At 34.9% G+C, this 20,423-nt stretch overlaps 1 protein-coding gene across 1 annotated transcript; it reads left to right on the top strand.

Annotated features, from left to right (window-relative positions):
* Positions 1–532: 532 nt before the first annotated feature.
* LOC105343468 (atrial natriuretic peptide receptor 1) lies at positions 533–14,956 on the top strand. Its single transcript, XM_034471014.2, has 24 exons — positions 533–868; positions 2,097–2,206; positions 2,832–2,966; positions 3,525–3,755; positions 3,969–4,180; positions 4,550–4,663; positions 4,796–4,928; positions 5,300–5,436; positions 5,596–5,707; positions 7,316–7,397; positions 7,658–7,754; positions 8,075–8,359; positions 9,615–9,719; positions 10,226–10,297; positions 10,399–10,564; positions 11,616–11,774; positions 12,081–12,279; positions 12,525–12,665; positions 12,763–12,886; positions 13,269–13,337; positions 13,433–13,595; positions 13,752–13,862; positions 14,001–14,092; positions 14,451–14,956. Exons 1-24 carry the CDS (start codon positions 660–662, stop codon positions 14,772–14,774), a joined length of 3,582 nt encoding a protein of 1,193 aa, XP_034326905.2. The 5' UTR covers positions 533–659; the 3' UTR covers positions 14,775–14,956.
* The last annotated feature ends 5,467 nt before the right edge of the window (positions 14,957–20,423 follow it).

Below are 20,423 nucleotides of genomic sequence, written 5' to 3'. Positions count from 1 at the left end.
TAAAAGAACAATTTTATGTCCTAAAAAAAATTAAAAAATGTAAGTATATTTTTCTTCAATTTTTCATTTAAACTTAATAGAACTTTTAATGATGATGAATACCCAAAAAATAATAATTAAATGATACGGATTAGAGCATTTGAAGAAAATTTTTTCGCTTATATCATTCTACACTGTTCACCACAATTATGTAAGACCTTGATGACAAAGCCAAATTTTGATCGCATTTTTTAAACTCTCGCTATGGCATTAGGGTGTACAATCGGATCATATCTACATGTTCTGATGCCCTGCTTAACATGAGACGGGACTTATTTGTTTTGCTTGAGAGAACGATTCATCAATTTGACAATGGTTGTACCCGTACCATTAACGCGATACATTCTGTCATGGCGTCTGTTGACATACCGGATCATCATTCACCAAAACAAACAGCGAATAATCAAAATCTTAGCAGTCGTGTTTGATTTATCCAATGGAACTAATTTCAAATAACGTTTAAGAAGAGTCACATTTGAGCTAAAATTTCCATACTTGTTTGCGCACTCGCCAGAGTAAAAACTCTCTCCGCGAAAAAGAAAAAGTCCATCCCCCGATACATTCATGTAGTAAGAAAATGAAACCAATGTAAAGACATCGTTGCTTGATACAAGCGCGGAATGACATTCAAAGAGGTTTTGGGAACGCTGATGTTCAATGTTTTTGTGACCAGGGCTTTTTCCGGGAATGTCCAGGCGGTTTGGATGGCCCCTAGGGTCACGCCCCCGGGATCAGCCCTCGCGGTGAATGCCTCGACATCCGTGGGGGCCTTGGCATATGCAGTGGATAGCATCTACAGAAACGGCATCCTGGCCAACGGGATCTTCCAGTATGTACAGTGTTGTAGAATAGTACATGTATAATAATTAAAAAGGTTGGTGAAAAATCTCATACTTATTTTTTTAAAATGATTCTTTTATGAAAATAAAGGGAGTAATTGCCTTTTTTTGTAAAATTCTTTAAATAATTTTAAAAAAAAGATATTTGCATATTAAACAAAACATGTCTCTAAACATGGCAATGTTGTGTTTATACATCCATCACATCTAACATAAACTATCGTGCAATGAGGTTCACATCTGAGCTTAAATTTCTAAATATTTAGGATCTGTTTAAAAGGCTAAATATTCTAAAACACTCAAATTTTGTTCAAATATTAGTTTTATAAATTATGCTACAGAACAATTTATAAAAAAAAATTCTTTTTGTCTAAAATTTCATGGATCCCCCATTATGGTTTTACTCTTATCCATCGGGGATGTAGTGTAAGTTGTTCACTACAACAGCAAAAAGTGTATTTTTTGGTTAAAATTTGAATTTTCATATGTGTACCCTTTCAACCACTCGGAGATTATTGTTTGAGAAATAAAATAAACCCTGACTTCATGTATAAGTTTGCTCCGTCGTAGCCCCTTCATGATTCGTAGTCATCTTTTTTTTTTAAAGCACCCTCTTAGCTCAAATCTGCTTCTTCATCAATTCTATGTAAAACTGGACTTCCCAAACTCTTAATCCAAAAAACAAGACCCTTCTCTGATTTTGGTGACCATCTTATGAATGGTTATTCATTGTGTGACGTTATTGCAAAAGTCCGTCTTAATTAGCTGGGTCCTGAGAAATGAAAAAAAAATATAGATTAAGGAATATCTTTTGGACAAGGGGGAGGGTAGTGCACGGTCCTGTCTGCGAGCATCAATTCAGAAAAAAAATATTTTTTAAATTTCCGATACACGTCACAGATGAACAGCAAAATTTTCTAAGTCAAAGCTGATTATGAAGTTAAAAATTTCGCGCATGATTAATCCATACCATTTCAAATCATCAACATATATTTATGTTTATCGACCAGAGTAGCAAATAAAGTTTGAAAACGATACATTCTTAGCAGTATGAATTGTATCACGATAAATGGGCTGTTTGCGGGGCTAATTAATATGGTTAAGTAAAATTTCAAAATTATGTATTAGTTTAATTATATCCTTGGAATAAATGTTCTCCAAAACTATATTAAAATGCCTTTAAACACATCAGAATCTCAGATATATTTTTTTTTGTAGAATCAATTGGATAGACTCAGGATGTGATAGCAAACAGAGTATCGGCGAGTTCACGGACTTCTTGTTCAACAACAGAGTCGACGTCATTTTCGGACCACCCTGTACAAAAGGTTCAAATAAAAAAATCAAGGTGGTATGGGACATCTGTCGATACTAATTTGGTTTACAGTACACTATGATTAAAATACTTTCTCCGGTGTAGAATTTTTAAATTTTACAATATTGAACCCCAAAATTTTGGGAAGTAACATTTTTAAAAATCCCCAGCGAGATTCGAACTCATGACTTACAGATCCGTAGAAAACTCCGTAGCCCACTGCAGCTACGCAGTTAGATGACATTTTTAGGGAAAAACTGTTTAAAAAATTGTACTTGATTTTATTGTTTATTTCGATAAATAATACGTCACAACATGGAGATGTCCCATTCATCCTTAACCGATATTATGTAGAAACGTTCTTGACTTCTGTTAAATTCGCAAAAAGGGAGAAAACCCGAGGATAGTTCTATTTCGTGTGTTGTAATTATCTCGCATTCTATAGTAGCTGCAATAAATTGTAGAAACCTGTGTTTGTCGAAAGATTCTGAGTATCAAATTTTACTAATTTAAACAAGATAGTGTATCAAATTTTACTAATATTTAAACAAGCCTGTGTATTAAATTTTACTAAATCAAACAAGTGAAGTGTTTAATGTACTCTTTATCCTGATTGTGTTGGTTGGTTTCTTCGGTAGCCATGATTCCCATCGCAGAGCTGGCGGCCTACAGAGACATCCCAGTATTTGGTTGGCTGTCCAATGAAGAGTCTCTAGACGACAAAAATAAACTGCAGACTCTGGTCAGATCCATCGCTCCTCTCTCCGCCATAGGTAACACGAGACCTTGCTCATCATGAGAGCACTCAAATGTTACATGAGAGCACTCAAATGTTACATGAGAGACTTTCGAAAAAGATTTCCGATTTCTTCAAGCACACTTTAGGCCAATCGCAACTTCTCGGTCCTTTCCGGCAGGCTCGGAAAAAACTTCTCGGGCCTTTCCGGCAGGCTCGGAAAAACACCTCGAATGTATTAACTAGGCGTCCATGACAACCCCCCTTTTTGTAAAACTTGAAATAAATATAACACATTTTACGATCTGTTGAGATGTGAGCTATACTTCATTAAAGTAAACGATATACACTAAAATATAACACAGAAGCGACATACAAGACTGTCTAGCCGATACATATTTTAATGGGAAGCGACTCCATTTTGTATAAAATTCTAACATCCGGTGATGTTAATACATTCGAGGTGTTTTTCCGAGCTTGCCGGAAAGGCCCGAGAAGCTGCGATTGACTTTAGGCGGGACAATGTTACGTTTTGAATCATTATTGTCCTTTTGCAATAAAACATGCCATAAGTTTACGCTTTATTTTGAAACAGGAAGCATCCTCAGCATCTTCCTGTCTGGCTTTTTCTGGCTTCGGCTGATTGTGATATCCTCGGCGGATTCCGAATGTGAAGCGTACGCCAGTGCGTTTATTTCGGAAATCGAGACTCCATACTGGGCCTCTTATGGATTCTTTCTTGCTCATCACTACGCACGCGTGGAACTTAACGCAACTGACTCCACCATTGATACTATGTATTCCGCCATCAAATATGAAGGCAGAAGTATGTTCCGTTTTGTCTTAATTAAACAAATTATCAGTTTAATTTGTTTTTGTTTCTCGGCTATAACACCTATAAATTTGTATACTATCCAAAAGATCTCAACTACATGTACCAGAAAACCAGTTGAATACGTTTGAACATAATTTCATATAACAGAAAGAAAACTTAAGAATTAAATGTTTGACTAATCAAAAATTCTTCTAAAAATTTCAGTCATCATAATAATTGTTCCCGAGTCTGAGCTTCGCTCTTACATGGTCAGAGCGCATGCTCAAGGCATGGATGGCGGAGGATACCAATTCCTTTTTATCAAGACGACTCTAGTGACCAGCGAGGAGTTAGCAGACTTAGAGAGCACGGCATTGTGGGAACGAGGACTTCCTGATGACGAGGGGGCCAGGCAAGGCTTTGAAAACCTCCTCTACGTAAGAAATGTTAAAATATTGAAATTTAAAAATATTACAAATTTGCAGGACGATGCCCGAGGTATTATTATTATTGGTGGGAATCTTAAAAATTCATTTTGGGTAATTTTTTAATTGCTTTGATATTTCAATTTTACCTTCTTTTTTTTTAAAGGTAAATATAAGAATAGATATGTAAATAAAGAAATGTAACTGTTTAAAGTTACAGAAAAAATAACTTAAATAGTTACTCTACGTTTTTTATTTAACGGCGATTTTTTTATAACCCCCCCCCCCCCACAAAAAAAAACCCAAACCCAGCAGGAATTCATCCGTCATTCCATAATAGATAAGCTTAATCAATAAATAATAAACTGTTTTATTGCTTAGCTGTCATTTGGAGACACACTGCAGGGAAACGCGACATCTTCCTGGATCAATGACGCTTACTCCGCCTACCTGTCCCTCAAGTTATCATTCCCGTCCCTCCCCGACTGGGCAGAGGTACCAAATGTTGTTCATACTGCTATAAATACATCCATGTATGAAAGGAGCTTTGAATACTCACGCGATAATTCTATTAATTGATTTTTTAAAAAATATATTGGTGTTTTATTTGTTTGTTTATGATTTAAGCCGGACATCTACTCGCCGGCCCTGCATGACGCCGTGTATTTATATGCTCATGCTCTGAGAGACAATGGAGGAGATCCTGCAAATGTCAACGGCTCACTGATAAAACAGGCCGTAGAAAACACGCACTTCAAAGGTACAACATAGAAATAAAATGTGCATAAAAAGCTATACATTATACAAAAAATGCTGAAAAAATGAAATAAAATCATCGTAAAGCAGTCTTATATTTATCACCAGTTTGATATCAGTAATGTTCTAACGACTGTTTAATATTCTAGCAACTGTTTCAATTTTGTCGGGAAATGTTGACAGTGTCGTTCTATCGACTGTTTCAAGTCTGTCGGGACATTTTACCAATGTTGTTCTAGCAACTGTTTAATTCTGTCGGAAAATGTTGACAACGATGTTCTAGCGACTGTTTCAAGTCTGTTGGGGGATGTTGTCAATGATGTTCTAGCGACTGTTTAGGCCTGTCGGGGGACATTGTCAGTGCTGTTATTTTAGGTCTCTCAGGGGATGTCATCATGTCGAATGATGCCGATCGATACGCTTCAATCACCGTGTTCGATCTCACAGAGTCGGGCAATTTTACCACCGTGGCTTACTACCGGATGGCAATAGTCAATGGCACTATATTCCCGGTAAATTATCCTGTATATGTAAAATATTATCCTATCCAAATGCGTAATCCTTCATATTCAAATCATAGTATGTGGTTAGCAATGCAAGTTTTACTCTTTTATAAATCAACCATGTCCAGTTGAATCGCGCTGAGCGAATAACCATTATTTTCTCTCTAGGAGAGTGATCTGACCTACTTCCGTTGGGGGGACGGGACCACTAGCGATGATCGGATCCCCGAGGACACACCCAGATGTGGCTTTTTCAATGAAAAATGCCCACCAGCCTCAGGTAAAACCTATGGTGGTTAAATTTTGCCCCATTACGCGCAATTCATATGCCTACAGAATACAGTATATTTATGTCGACATGCAAGATATTGTCAATAATTATGTTGATGCATTTTCAACCTCAAATATACTGATCTTAGCTTTGAAATGAAATCTATGGTTGCATAATTTTGACTTAATTTTGACTTAATGCAACATAAATGAATAAAGTCAACATGCTAGAAAAATATGAACACATAAGACGCAACAAAATTTTCAAAACTTAACAAAACAATGGTGATTGTTTTAACTTATAAGTTAAATAAGTTATATAAAAAGGATTGATTTTCCGGTTTTCCTTATCATGTGATTTTGTAAAATACAATCTATTAATTTAGTGCTTCATTTTATGGGAGATTATATGGCCAGGTTTTGAATTAAGATAAATAATTCAGTCCTAATGAAAATATTATAAGTATCCAAATCAAATAAATTATATTCAATATTGGTTTTCAAAAAGATCTCGACAGAGGGCAAAGCATGGACATTTTTTAAAACTCATGTTAATGGTTATTAAAATTTAACGTTCTGTTTATTTACCAGGCGCAGAACAGTAATAACAACCATGGTCCATGAAATGTTACAAAATTGTACTCAAGTTCTCCATAATTAGTTGCACTTCAAAGTAGATGGCATAGTGTGTTGATCCCGATTTTGGCATGGTAGGTCACGTGATTTTCACAAAACGTTCATCGAGTTTGTCCATATATATGCAGGAAAAAAGCAAAAACCAACCCATCCATGTACAAAAGAAGAAAGAAGAGTTTGTAAAGATGAAATCCGGATTTATCAATTTCAGCGGACCTCTAAGATTACACATATGTTTCAAATGTTAATGAGAATTGTTATACCAATTTGATGTACCTTACAATACGCAAAAACAAAGTTTGCTGCATAAAATGACGCTCAATTTTTCCTAAAAAGGGTATTTTTTAAAAATGCCGTTGAAAAATATCCCTTTTTTAAGTGGAACTCTCCTACAGAGTTCCTTATCTCCGTGATAAGTTCCTGGAAATGGTGCATTAAATTAGAATAGTGTTGTGGTTTTAAGTAGGTCTGTCTATCTTGTTTTTGAATTAAAATATATTAATTAATTATATCTCATGACGAAATTTTCATTTCTTATTTCGATATTCAATGAATTGTTTATGTTGCTTGACGAAATAAAATTCGCCTGTCTGTTTAAATTTCCAAAGAACAATCAATATTTGCTCTCGTAAATTTTTCATCATTTAGTCGCAGTTTCATTGAAATAATCAAGATATAACATATCCTACAAAAAAGGACCTGCAGATAAGTTTGTATATACATTGTGCTGCACTTTCAAGACAGAGGTTACCTGTTTTATAAACAACAGCAAGCCACCCGATTTTTAGCATGCATGTATCCGATATTTGCAGCATTTAGAATACCAACAAAATTCTAATTGTCTGCAGTCTCCAATGTAGAATTGCAAGGAAATCAATATTGGAAATTTTATCGATCCTTCAGCCTGTGTCCCGTTAAACTTTCAAGTGCTTATAAAGACGGCTTCGTTGGATAATAATAGCCGGGTATTTACTTATTGTAGCTTCATCCGACGACCTCGCTGTATACATTGGTGTATCGCTAGCAGTCATGGTTCTTGCTTTGATGATGTTTTTGGCATACAGGTAAATCACACACCTGAGCGGAATGTTTTCTGTGTTACTCGTGCTTTTTCACCTGAGCAGGTATGTTCATTAGACTCATGTGTACTTGACGAAAAAGGAAAATACAATAATGTAATAGATTCTCGGAGAAGAATAGACCATAATGAAAAGCAACAACAAAAAGTCTCAAAAGGAAAGTTTGTCCTTTTCTTAAATTTGAGAATTTAAACTAAACGGTTTTTTCACTTTTTGCATTTAAATTATTTGTTCCTTTGAGACAGAATATGGAAAAGAGAAAAAGATCTGCAAAATGTTGCCTGGAAAATTCACTTCAGAGACATTGATTTTTTGGTGGGAAAACAGGTCCGCTCTTTTATGGTATGTAAATAAAATGATACTAGCTTGGCGCTAAAAATCGTTTCCTTCTAAATCTTACCCGTCAGTAGCAGTTAGATAGGCCAAAAAAACTGGTTGGAAGGATTTTTTAGGTAAAGAGAAATTGAAAATGTAGAAAAAGAGAAAACACGATTGCTGAAATATTAAAACCCATATTCAAATCTGCTACTTGTATTCTTGCAACTTGCCTTTGCTGCCAATGTTTTTTCTTTTCATTACTTAGAAATTTAAAAAGCGATGTATATTCGATATATTCATTGATACTTACAAAACTTCCCTTCCTCTCTGCATATGAACTACAGAATCTTTCTCGCCATGACACCAGCAGTGAGCTAGCCACCCGGAAGGGCAGCGCCGGGGAGTCACCATTACGTCACAGACGGCCGAGCCTTGGGAGTCGCTCGGACAAGGAAACGGAGTACAACTGCGGGACGACGAACGCCGACACCCTGTCCATGGACAACAATGTGGTACAGAGTACTTACATCACGGTGGCCCGCTACAGGGGCCGCATGGTCGCCATCAAGTCACTCAGGAAGAAGAAACTGAAAACGGACGGGGTCAAGTTCCTGAAAGAAATGAAACAGGTGCGGTCTTGTTCATTGAAAGGGTTTGTATCGGTGGCTTAGTTTGCTCATATCTTTGCAATAAAATCAATAAAAATATACGATAAAAGGTGTTTAGTAGGATCTGTCATGCTTTTTATGTGTTATTGAAGATGATCGGAACATATAATTTTACTTTAAAAATTTATTATCCTGAATAATGATTTTCGATAGATTGTTATCCATTATGGATGGTCAAATTATATGATAAACACATTAAATCCATAGTTTCACCTTATGCTGGTTACTTCAGCAAAAAAGTGATCAGGGCCGGAAACAGATACCATTCACTCTTTTGTTAATGGAGTCTGGGAAAATGCATTTTATTTTGTACGGATGTCTTAAACATGATGTGTAAGTCACAATACTGCATGCATCGTCGCATTACACTAGCTTTGTGTCCATTTCCATTTGGGAAGTAGGGTGGATGCAAAACCGTGGCTTGCTTTGATGGTCGTAATTTGTAAATGTAATGTTACCATAGTATATTTAGCGCTATTTAATTATTGAACTCTAAAATTTCATCTATTATATATGTTTTTAATATTGGATTTCTTTACCATGAAATTGCACGAAAATAATGTAGTATGCACTGCTGAAGTTTGTTTTGATTATTGATTGTATTACATAGGGATTGATTTGAAACTGCGTTCATTTCCAAAATACCGTTTATTAAATATGCATATAATTGACTTTGCATTCGCTTCTGTCTCATATGTATAGTGTGCACACCGTGCTTGAGGACAAAACCCAATTAATCGTGTTTTGTTGTATATATATCAATTATTTCTATTTGTATGAGAAGAAAAACCTTAATATATATTATATGAATAATTATACATATTGATAAAGGAACTGCACAATTTATGCAATCAGATTCTGTGGATGTACATGACTTTGTACTATCTTACAAGACGTGAACTTTTTCACTCATTTCTTAAAATTTTCAATGTCCTTGAAAAGAGAGTTCACCTAATTAAAACCAAGATAAAAGCAAAATGTTTATTCCGTCCGTTCAATTCATTTACTAATTATCTAACAAGCAAGCAATAAATTAAAGATATACTTACTTTAAGTAGAAAGACAAAGTATTGCTAAAATCGTGCTCATCATTACCTTTGAGATTATCCTTAACGTGATTTCACTGTAATGTTAAGGTACAACAACTCTCGTAAGAGTTTTCATTCCTTTGATTTTAACAAAACGTATAATTGTATATTCATTTTTTATCTTAAAGGTGATTGAGTTTAAGCACGGAAACATCGCCTCTATGCTCGGTATCTGTACTGATGCCGACACACCCTGTGTTATCTGGGAGTACTGCAGCAAGGGGAGTGTACAGGTCAGATTGCTTTTTTTATTGACTGTTTTCATTTTTCATATATTTGATATACCAATTAATACAGCAATTAAAGCGAATAATGTGTGTGAAAAATTGTCGTGGGATGAAATGCCATAGTTAAAATCTTGCTGTTTTTCATTAACTTAATTCTTCGTAAAAAGCGCCGAGTAAATGTTGATTCAAATCAGCTGTAAACGGTAAAATCAGAATCTATGATCATATTACATGTTCATTAATTGACTCCGCACTTTGTCATTCGATGTGACAATTCAAATCCTAATAAAACTTTTTTTTTCTAAATGCCAAAAAACTTGACAGCTTTATGCATTGTTAAAGATGAATTGCGTGTAGAGACACTCTAACAATGCCATATTGCACTTAATTCAATATGCTTTTCGTCATTTTCTTCACTAAGAGACTCTACAGCATTATCAATCCGGAAAACATAACCTTTGAGAACAATTGGCCATTACGAATTTGCATGTTATTTTATAACATTTTGACAGGATGTGATAGAACATGATGACATAAAATTGGATACTATGTTCAAAATATCAATTGCAGTCGACATATGCAAGGTAATGGAATTGTTCGTAGCGCTATGCCACAAAATTCTTCATTATATTCTATGCTGCATTATCAATAGACTGAGACATGATTGTTTTGGTTTTGTTACAAGGGACTGGCCTACCTCCATAAAAGTGACCTTCGTTTCCATGGTAACCTGAAAAGTTCAAACTGTTTGATTGACAGTCGGTGGGTGTGTAAGCTGACGGACTTTGCACCTCGTCATCTTCAAGGAGAAGATATTGATGACAAAGAGGGGGAGGATGAAAAATATGCAGGTATATAATAAAATATTACTCAATCTTTTCTCTAACGCGCAACCCGACAAGCCATTAAACTAACGCGCAACACAATGAGCCGTTAAACTAACGCGCAACACAATGAGCCGTTAATCTAACGCGCAACACAATGAGCCATTAAACTAACGCGCTACACAATGAGCCGTTAATCTAACACGCAACACAATGAGCCGTTAAACTAACGCGCTACACAATGAGCCGTTAAACTAACGCGCTACACAATGATCCGTTAAACTAGCGCGCAACAAGATGAGCCGTTAATCTAACGCGCAACACAATGAGCCATTAAACTAACGCGCTACACAATGAGCCGTTAATCTAACACGCAACACAATGAGCCGTTAAACTAACGCGCTACACAATGAGCCGTTAAACTAACGCGCTACACAATGATCCGTTAAACTAGCGCGCAACAAGATGAGCCGTTAATCTAACGCGCAACACAATGAGCCGTTAAACTAACGCGCAACACATTAAGCCGTTAAACTAACGCGCTACACAATGAGCCGTTAAACTAACGCGCAACACAATGAGCCGTTAAACTAACGCGCTACACAATGAGCCGTTAAACTAACGCGTAACACAATGAGCCGTTAAACTAACGCGCTACACAATGAAAGGTTAAATTCAAGTCAGAATAATCGATGTTTTTGCGGACTACAATTAATTTTATTAAAATAACGATTTCTTGCACATTTTGTTTTTAATGAAAAGTGGGTCATTGTTACAAGCTGTTGTGATTCGATTCTTTTCTTTTTCAATCATACCTGATATACAAGTACCGAAGCACTGGTTTATCATCGAAGTTATCTTTGAGATTTCTAAAAGAATACAGCCGTATTCATTTTTTTCACTCTCTTCTCTTTCTGTCTATGGGCACTTTTTCTGCCTTTGTAACCAAAGTTCATTTTTAAAAATCAAACGAACGTGTTTTATTTATTTGATAAGTGACTTAAATTGATTTTTAAAAATGAATGCGCATGTTGCATTTTTTGTATAGATAGTCTTATAATCGCATATCCTTATACAGCCTTGCTTTGGACGGCCCCAGAGCTACTCCGAAAAATAATTCCCACTGGAAAGAGATTCGGGTCGCCAGCCGGTGACGTATATGCCTTTGCCATTATTGCAAAAGAACTGATCTGCAGGGATAAGCCATACTCTATGGAGAGCCATCTTACTGATGAAGGTTAGTTTTACAGTTTAGTTTGCTAAATCTGCAAAAATAATTTCCAGTCCTGTGTGATTATAAGAATGATGCATGATTGCATGAATGATCATGGAGTGGTTGAAGACCTGGCGTTTCTGGAGAAGCTTTCTGAATTTTAGATACTAGTATGACAAATGGTAACAACAAGTATTTGAATCGGATCGATAAACAAGTATATGAATAAATCAAAATAAAACAATTCGTTGACTATTATTATACAGCTTAAATTTTTGCTTACAATACTTTACCTCGATCTTTAGCGATAAAATACTCATTTTTATGTAGAAATCATCAGTAAGGTGATGAGTGATAACGAGGTTAAGCGGTTCAGACCGGCCTTCCCCCCGGAACTGGACGGCATACAGACGGCTAAACAGAGCTACGCCATCAGGAAGCTGATACAGAGCTGCTGGATCGAGGACCCCATGATGAGGCCCACAATCAAAACCATATTAAAAGCACTAAACAGGATAAACCCGTACAAGTACGCCTGTACCTATTTCTTCAGTAGTATATGAATGTCTTTACTGATTACAAGGTTATTCAAAAGGGTTGTCGTATTTTCCAGTCACCTTTAGCCAAACTTAAAAAAAAAAGCAATGAGATTCACTAGAAATACCTTCATGTTACACATCATTGCTTGATATTACATGTAGTTTTATGGAAGTGTTTAATAGTATACATTGTCATGTAAATCTAATATTTCAATTATGATTCACTCACTTGTAGGAATTCGAATGTGATAGAAAACATGGTTGTGATGATGGAGAAATATTCAACGCAGTTGGAGGAGATTGTAGCAGAAAGAACCGAGCAACTGCAGGAAGAAAAGAGAAAGACGGATGCTCTTTTGTTTCGTATGCTTCCCAGGTATCCGTGGAAAAAATACTCGTGTAGTTTGATTTGGGTTTTTTTTTCAATTAACATCGCTTTTCGAAACATTGATAATTTGAGATTTTTCATGTAGAAAAGTGGCAGAGGAATTAAAGTTGGGAAGGCCGGTGGAAGCTGAGAATTTTGAGTGCGTGACGATTTATTTCTCTGATATCGTTGGCTTTACCAATCTCGCTGGAGGAAGCACCCCCATACAGGCAAGCAAACAAAAAATGATAAAACTGCAAAAGGAAATATTAACTATGCCTTGTGAAATCTATTTAGGATTCGTATTTTTTACGCGTTTTTTTTTGTTTCTACAACTCTCATAGTTCTAGAAGAATATAAATTATTATTACATATAATACTATTTCTCCTTGATACCTTTCTATTATCTTAAATTATTTTTTTTAATTCTAGAAGTAGATGCCATTTGTTGAACTTGTTTTTTGCGATCTTTTTAAAATTAGATGAATCTGCTACCACAGGTTCAGAACAAAATATGAAATAAAATTTTTAAATTTATATATATCAAAGAAAAAGTCAGTTTTCTTCCACATTTTACTTGTCATTATATGTATCCTGTGGGTTTTTTCACAGGTTGTTGACTTGCTGAATACGTTGTATACACTATTTGACGACATCATCGAACATTATGACGTATATAAGGTAAAAACCAAATTAACAAAGACTGAAACCAAACGGCACACTTCTGTAAATATCCTTACTATCTCTACTGTAAATTTTGTCCCGTTTTGTGATAGGTAGAAACAATTGGCGATGCTTACATGATAGTGAGCGGACTTCCGGAAAGAAACGGAAATAACCATGCCAACGAAATTGCAAAGGTGGCGCTGGAGCTCTTGGATGGCGTCAACCGTTTCCAGATTCCACATAAACCCGATGAAAAACTTCAAATAAGAATAGGTAATATTAAAGGGCTTTTTCGTGCATCTATTCAAAATCATATATCTGAGTAGATTTTTTTTAAAATTTCGATGTAAGGGTTATTTTCTTCAAGTTGATAAAACGTTCTTTCTTTTTACATATATGCTACAAAAACATAATATGAATTACTTTCAGGTCTACATTCCGGTCCTGTCTGCGCAGGCGTTGTAGGTCTTACAATGCCCCGGTATTGTCTTTTTGGAGACACCGTTAATACAGCCTCAAGGATGGAATCTAATGGCTTAGGTGCAAAACAAGTTGTTGGTTTATATTTCTTTAATATATTAATTAAATATCATAAAATACTTACTAAATATTATTTACTAAAGTTAGCTTTATGGTCTGATTGAAAAAAAATATATTTTTTCGTGTTTTTTTGTTTAGCTTTGAAAATTCATATAAGTTCGACCACAGCGGAACTGTTGCAGACAGAGAATTGTTACAGAATAGTGGAGAGAGGGAAACTAGAAGTGAAGGTATTGGACTAGACGACAGTATTGGAATTTTTTTTATTCTTTTTACCCGGAATTCCTTTAAAAAATATTACTATAGTAATGTCAAATACGAGGATGTTAGACGGTGCACTAACGGAGTATATCGATTATTGATATAGATACGCGGTCAACTGGAAGATAAACTAAACAAACATATGCGTAGTTGACAGGAAGTTGTTATTTCTGACATAATTCACTGGGTTTCTTTAATACTTTAAGGTTTCGTTGTCCAGTTTTAGAGAATTAAGTGATATATATATTTATATACTCTGCAGCTATTAAATAAAGTAAGACAAGTTAAGCCCTTAACGTTTCATAATTTCTCCATGTCATATTGCAGGGTAAAGGGACGATGACCACATATTGGTTAGAAAGCCAGACTGACACAGATAACCCGGTACCCGCCTCACCCGGCGGGCTATCCTTGTCTGACTTCAATGCCTTGAATATTCAACCCGAAAGTGAAAGAGACGGACAATCCGAGGTGACGTCAGCAAGTGACGGAAGTGACGAAGAGGCCGAAAACGAGGGACCTTCACCTAAATATGTGTCTTTCCTTAATATGCCATCCTTACCCAACGCGGCGGACATTATCAGCAACGATTCGGGATTGCTAGAGCTATTTGATAGCGACCCTGAAGAATCTAGCCCGTCTTCAACATGACCATTGCGGGAAGAAAATGCTGTTTTATCCCTGTGAACATGAATTTTATAAAATATTTAAAAAAAAAAATTAACAAACAGATAAGCTGAAAGAAATAGTATGACTTTTCTCGAAAGTCTTCAACTTTTTTTTATATTTACTTGGTTTTATTATTTCTTTCCTTGTATGTATCTTGATAAAAATACGATATGTTGTTGAACAGGCCGCATGAATTTAATTTGACCATAACCTTACTTTTTGATAGAGGCATTTTTGTGTCAGTTTTGCCGGAAACATTGTCAAGTGTTGCTCTGATCTCTAATTTGTAGAGAGCAATTAAACATGTGTCACAAATATTTCGTTTTCAATTGTACATGGTTTGTTTTGTGTACTTGACTTTATCTGTCTGGCACACATTTAGTTATCAAATACTAGTACAATGATAATAATGAAAGATAAAAATCTACTATGTACCAGATATATTTGAAATCATGAATGAAATTATTAATCAGCTCATTTCCGTGGGAATTTTGTGACGTTTTATCTGTTACCTATTCACCATTCCTTTTTTTCTGTTTGCACAGTCTATAAGCTAGGCCATCTGATATATTAATGACCTTTGATTGGGGGAAATAAAGTGTATTGAAAGTAATTTTTTTGTTTTATGATTCACAATTATAACGTTCCTACAAACAAATATAGAATGTTAGAAAGCTTCTTAAAAAAGAATTGTTAACTTGCATCTTGTTGTCATCAAAACATACATGAAGACCAAACTAATTGACCTAATCTTTATACTCTCAAACTATAATTCTTGTTTGACGGACAACTTAAAACGAGGCTTGAAAACCACCGATTCAGTGACAAAGCACCTATAAGGCTAAAAAAAGTGGGGCGACTTAAATGCATGGAACTTTGTATATATGTTAGTTATCGGTAATGTTACCTAAACCAAAAAAAACATGAATACTGATTGAAAGCAAACACAAGTTTTAAATATAAAAGCATAATATGAAGCGGGTAAGCAAACATCATGCTGAACAAGCCTCTTATTCGATATGAAGACCAAAAAGCCATTTTTGTTTGAAGGGGGGGGGGGGGGGGGTTATGATCCTATACACTCCCAAAAGATATTGAACAAACAGCAAACAAAAGCAAATAAACAATCTCTAGTAAAGCATTAAAGCTAAGCAGAAAAACGATAACTAACCTCTAATCAACATATCTTCAAAACAATGGAATAATTACAGTACAGTAGTACAGGTTTTTTTTCATGCAAAGTTGGCCATACCGCACCCGGTTTGAAAAAATTAGGATGGACGACCTCTGACATTTTCAACCCGGAAACTAAAGACCTGCAGCTGGCTTTTCCGATAACAACCGCGACTTCGTATCTTACTCCCCCACCCCTTACACCCATTGCGCGTAAAACATCTTTAGACTGCATTTTTAATCCAAAAAAATATCATTTTATCACTTTAACACGTTAATGATTTTCTTGGTGCATACAACCGTTTAAATACAGAAAAACACTTGGCCCCAACACCTCCCCCTCTAACTTTTAAATTCTTTTAAATGAATACCGTTTGTCGAATTTCCACAGAGATTCGTCTGAATTTAAAAGAATGCTGCTAGACATTTAGTTTTGGGTATAATCATAGGCATTGTTATACTTAATATGAACATTTGATAATAAAATAACTTATCAACTGAAGGCTACTACACCTGTGGTGCGAATAAACACATACATTTGTATAACGATAAAACACAAACACGGCCTGATTGGTAAAAACAATCTTAGTGAGTTCTTCATGACCAATGTCTTTCAGCGAGCACTCCATATTTCCGATTCAAAAGTTTCATCATGGCCCAGTTCTATTTCATGTTTGACCTATTCCAGATTTTGATACTAAATATAGATTTACATGATTCACTCTGCAAATCGGACCAGTTCGGAGTCTGGACTCAAACGATAATTGAAATTCCCGAAGTACAAATCCAGACGATGGGCATTCTACCTACTTTCGCTATTACACTATATAAGGGACCTATTCAACCATATTTAGTAAACCCTTCTGAAATTACTTATTAGACTACACGATCGAGTTTAGAGACTAAGAAAAATTACAGAGATATAGTGAGCCTTTGGAAAAGAACATGGCATTAGGTTTGTTTGGCAAGATGCTTTAAAAATCACAATATTTCTTTTTAAGTTCTATCATTTACTGGTATGATTTTAACCTTATTTCAATTCAATAAATATTGTGTACACTCTTTTTTTACCTTAGGAACAAAACTCAGTGTTTTTTACATGTGCGTTGCCACGGTCACGAGTTTCCTTATTGCTGACCAAGGCACAACGCAACAAAGTCTACTTACGACAACAAATCTTGGGCCCGTGAAACAGTTTTCCAAATTTTCCGATGCCGATTTAGAAAACATGAAGAAAATAATGACTTTAGCAACGCGAGTCATTTATTCTGCCGATATCGCTCTTCAAGAATATGTAAGCAAAGCTCTATATTGAAATCGTCCCCATTTTAATAATTTTAAAAAAAAACGAGTTAATAAAATTTTACGAATATATGTTTTTATAGGAAAACTCAGTATTATATTCAGCAGCTGAACACCTTGGAAATAAATTGGAAACAAAAGACGTGGTTTTTTCAAATGTAAGGGTTTTTTTATTATTTATTTAGTAAAATTGAACGATGAAAAACAGGCAATAACCTCAAAGGTTTGCTAGTAAGAGCTATTTATTAATTTTGATAATCATTTGTTTTCCTTTCAGCTTGAAGACATTCTTTCTACGTCGCTGGAATTAACTTGCATAGAGAGTCGGGTTTTACAAACCATCAGCAAAGGCCTAAAAATCCGAGGTGTTGTTAATGGACAAGAGAACGTAGCATCGGAAATCGTCGGTCGCTTTCAAGTCGTCCAGTTCCAATTGAAAACTTTACAAAATTTTGTTGATTTCTCAATTAAAAGCAGAAGAACAAGCCAATGTGAGCACTCGACAACGCAAGAACCTTTTCAACAATATCTGAATTTCGATATTGTGAAGGAAACACGACAAATCGTTCAAAATTTGAAAGATTTTGTATCAGGTGTGAACCGCACTTTAAATGACTGTGAAACAGTGGATATACTTATGACTCTTTTAAGTCGGGCCAAAAATCTTATACCTAATGTAAGTAATTTTCTTCTCTTCGCTTATTCAGTTAAAATACTTTCAAATGTGAATTTAAACGAAGAATGAGGGATCCATAGTAAAATAAGTGTGACAGGGACACTAAATTAAGCAAACACTGTTTATATAATTACAGAGCAACCATTTCTCCACTCCCCCTCATGAAACAACTGTAACTTTCAACCAAACGGTAAGAATAAAATTTGTCAAATTTAAATGAAAAGTTTAGAACAACTGAATAACTAAAACACTGATAATTTATTTTGAGTATCGTTTTATCATATTCTTGGTTTTTTTTCAGATTCGTTATGAATGGAATGATACCATACAAATCTTATGTGGCGTATTATCGGACGTAAAAACCGTTCAGAGAGCAACAGAATCCACAGGAATCAAAACGAGACAAACAGGTGCTCTAGATGACGTCATAACCAACATTCAAAAAAGTTTGTCGGCCCTTACCGGTAGCAGCGGAGTGTGTTCCGAGAACAACATTCCATTGACGGACGGGCAGGATGGGTTAAAAATGGCGAATAAAAAAATTGACAACATCTTGTTTGAACTGTTCTCATACAAAAAATCTCAATTTTGTCATTCTTGATTTCTTCCCGAAAATATTTATACAACACTACCTCTCATCTGTTGCATAATATTTGATTCCCCGTTTCTGTTTTTTTTTTATCGTGCATTAACTGTATACAAACGACTACCCTGCCATTTTATCATAATATTTCGTGCTATATGTACTTTCATTTTTTTTATAGTGGTGTGTTTCTTTTTATACTGTTATTCTTTTTTGTGACTAAATTTGTTTGAAATAATAAAACTTTTGCAAAGACATGGCATATATCTTTTTTATATAGAGAAGCTCCGGAATTGCCATTATTTATGGGGGGTTTTTAATTCAAAATTTAAACTTAAATGTATTTTAAAAGTTTTATTTATCATAATATTAATATAATTTTAACGATTATAAACATGCATTGTAAGATATTTTTGTCATTTTAAAACTTTATATAGAAGATGGAATTCTTTCTATATATAAATAACTAGGGGCTAATAATTCCCCCTTGACATACGTCCAGCGGTAACATAATACTCTAAATATTTATATACGAATTGCGTTATATAGGTGTAGTTGGTCAACACACATATCGCTGTACAGGCGTTTGTCTTTACGATGGACTTTGTGCTCCTGCATGTCATTTGAGCTGTGTCTATATTTAAAGAGAGGTACAAGAAATCACTTTGTCTAAACTTTGCGTAGTCTGGAACATTCGAATAATAGTTGTGTTTGTCCGGTGTTTCTTCAATTTCGTAGATTGTGAATATTTTGAAAACTTTTTGCATGGTAAAAGACTTATCTTTTGGTTACATTTTCGTACTTTAAGTAATTAAGAGATACCATTTCTCCGAAAAAACATTGATCAACAATCTATATATTTTGTAGCATTTTAAAATCACTTGTAAAGTGGACCATCAAATGTAACTTACTTTTATTCACGCAAGTGGGTTTTTTTTAATTTCTATCAAATGTGGCTATAATATATATGGGTGGCCTGTACATGTAAATGATTTCACTTGAACTGTGTGTCATATGTGTTTTAATGAAACTGTAAATTTTTAGCCCAGATAAAAATTTGTTTCTTAATTTTGTTGTCATCCATTTTTATTAACCTATGCTTGTTTTGTGTGGAGAACTGACAGGTGCCCATCCACATTCTCCTTGCATAGCTAATAACGGTACTAATTTGTGAGTTCTAAGGAATTCGAAATGCCGTATATAACGCGATTCTGAACTTGGTCCAATGAGTGAGAATGTTAATAACCCTAAACCCAACTACAGTAATCATTAACTGCTGCAACACAGCTGTAAAAAAATTCGAAAGAGAGAAATCTTTCAAGTTATGAATTTTTAAGATTAACGATCCTAGAGCTCGTCCTTCCGGATCTGGATACATTTTTGGCATTACTTTTGAAATCCCTTTTTATTCGTTGAATAAAACGCCAATATAGTTTTAAGCTGCAACATATTCTAAGCTTGTGTTACCCACACAATGTAAATGTACTTCTTTAATGTTTCTCTTTCGGAAATGTATAATTTTTTACTTGAATTGGCCAAATTACTTTCTTGATGCCATTTTCTACATTTTGTTAAAATCTAATTTTTTTGTACTTCAAAGTTGTATTTTATAGATATTTCTTAATAAATTCATTTTATCAACTATAGCGTATAATCTTTGTACATCATATCATTTATTATGAACAATTTTCTCGTTTTACAAGCCTTTTTTATTGTAAGGAAATAAGTAAGGTAGATATTGAACCTAGAGTGTGTTTTACAACTCTTCTGATTTGTCTCCATTTACCAAAACAGTTTGCATGCAAGATCCGTGGCATTATTAGACGAGGAATTAACATAATATGGCGATATTAGCCAAAATACTGATAAATCAGGGTTAGTGTACACTTTTCCCTGT

This window comes from Magallana gigas, chromosome 5, assembly GCF_963853765.1.
Source record: "Magallana gigas chromosome 5, xbMagGiga1.1, whole genome shotgun sequence".
Taxonomy (NCBI): Eukaryota; Metazoa; Mollusca; class Bivalvia; order Ostreida; family Ostreidae; genus Magallana; species Magallana gigas.
The sequence above is the reverse complement of the archived record's forward strand: the minus strand, read 5'-3'. Positions and strand labels throughout refer to the sequence as shown.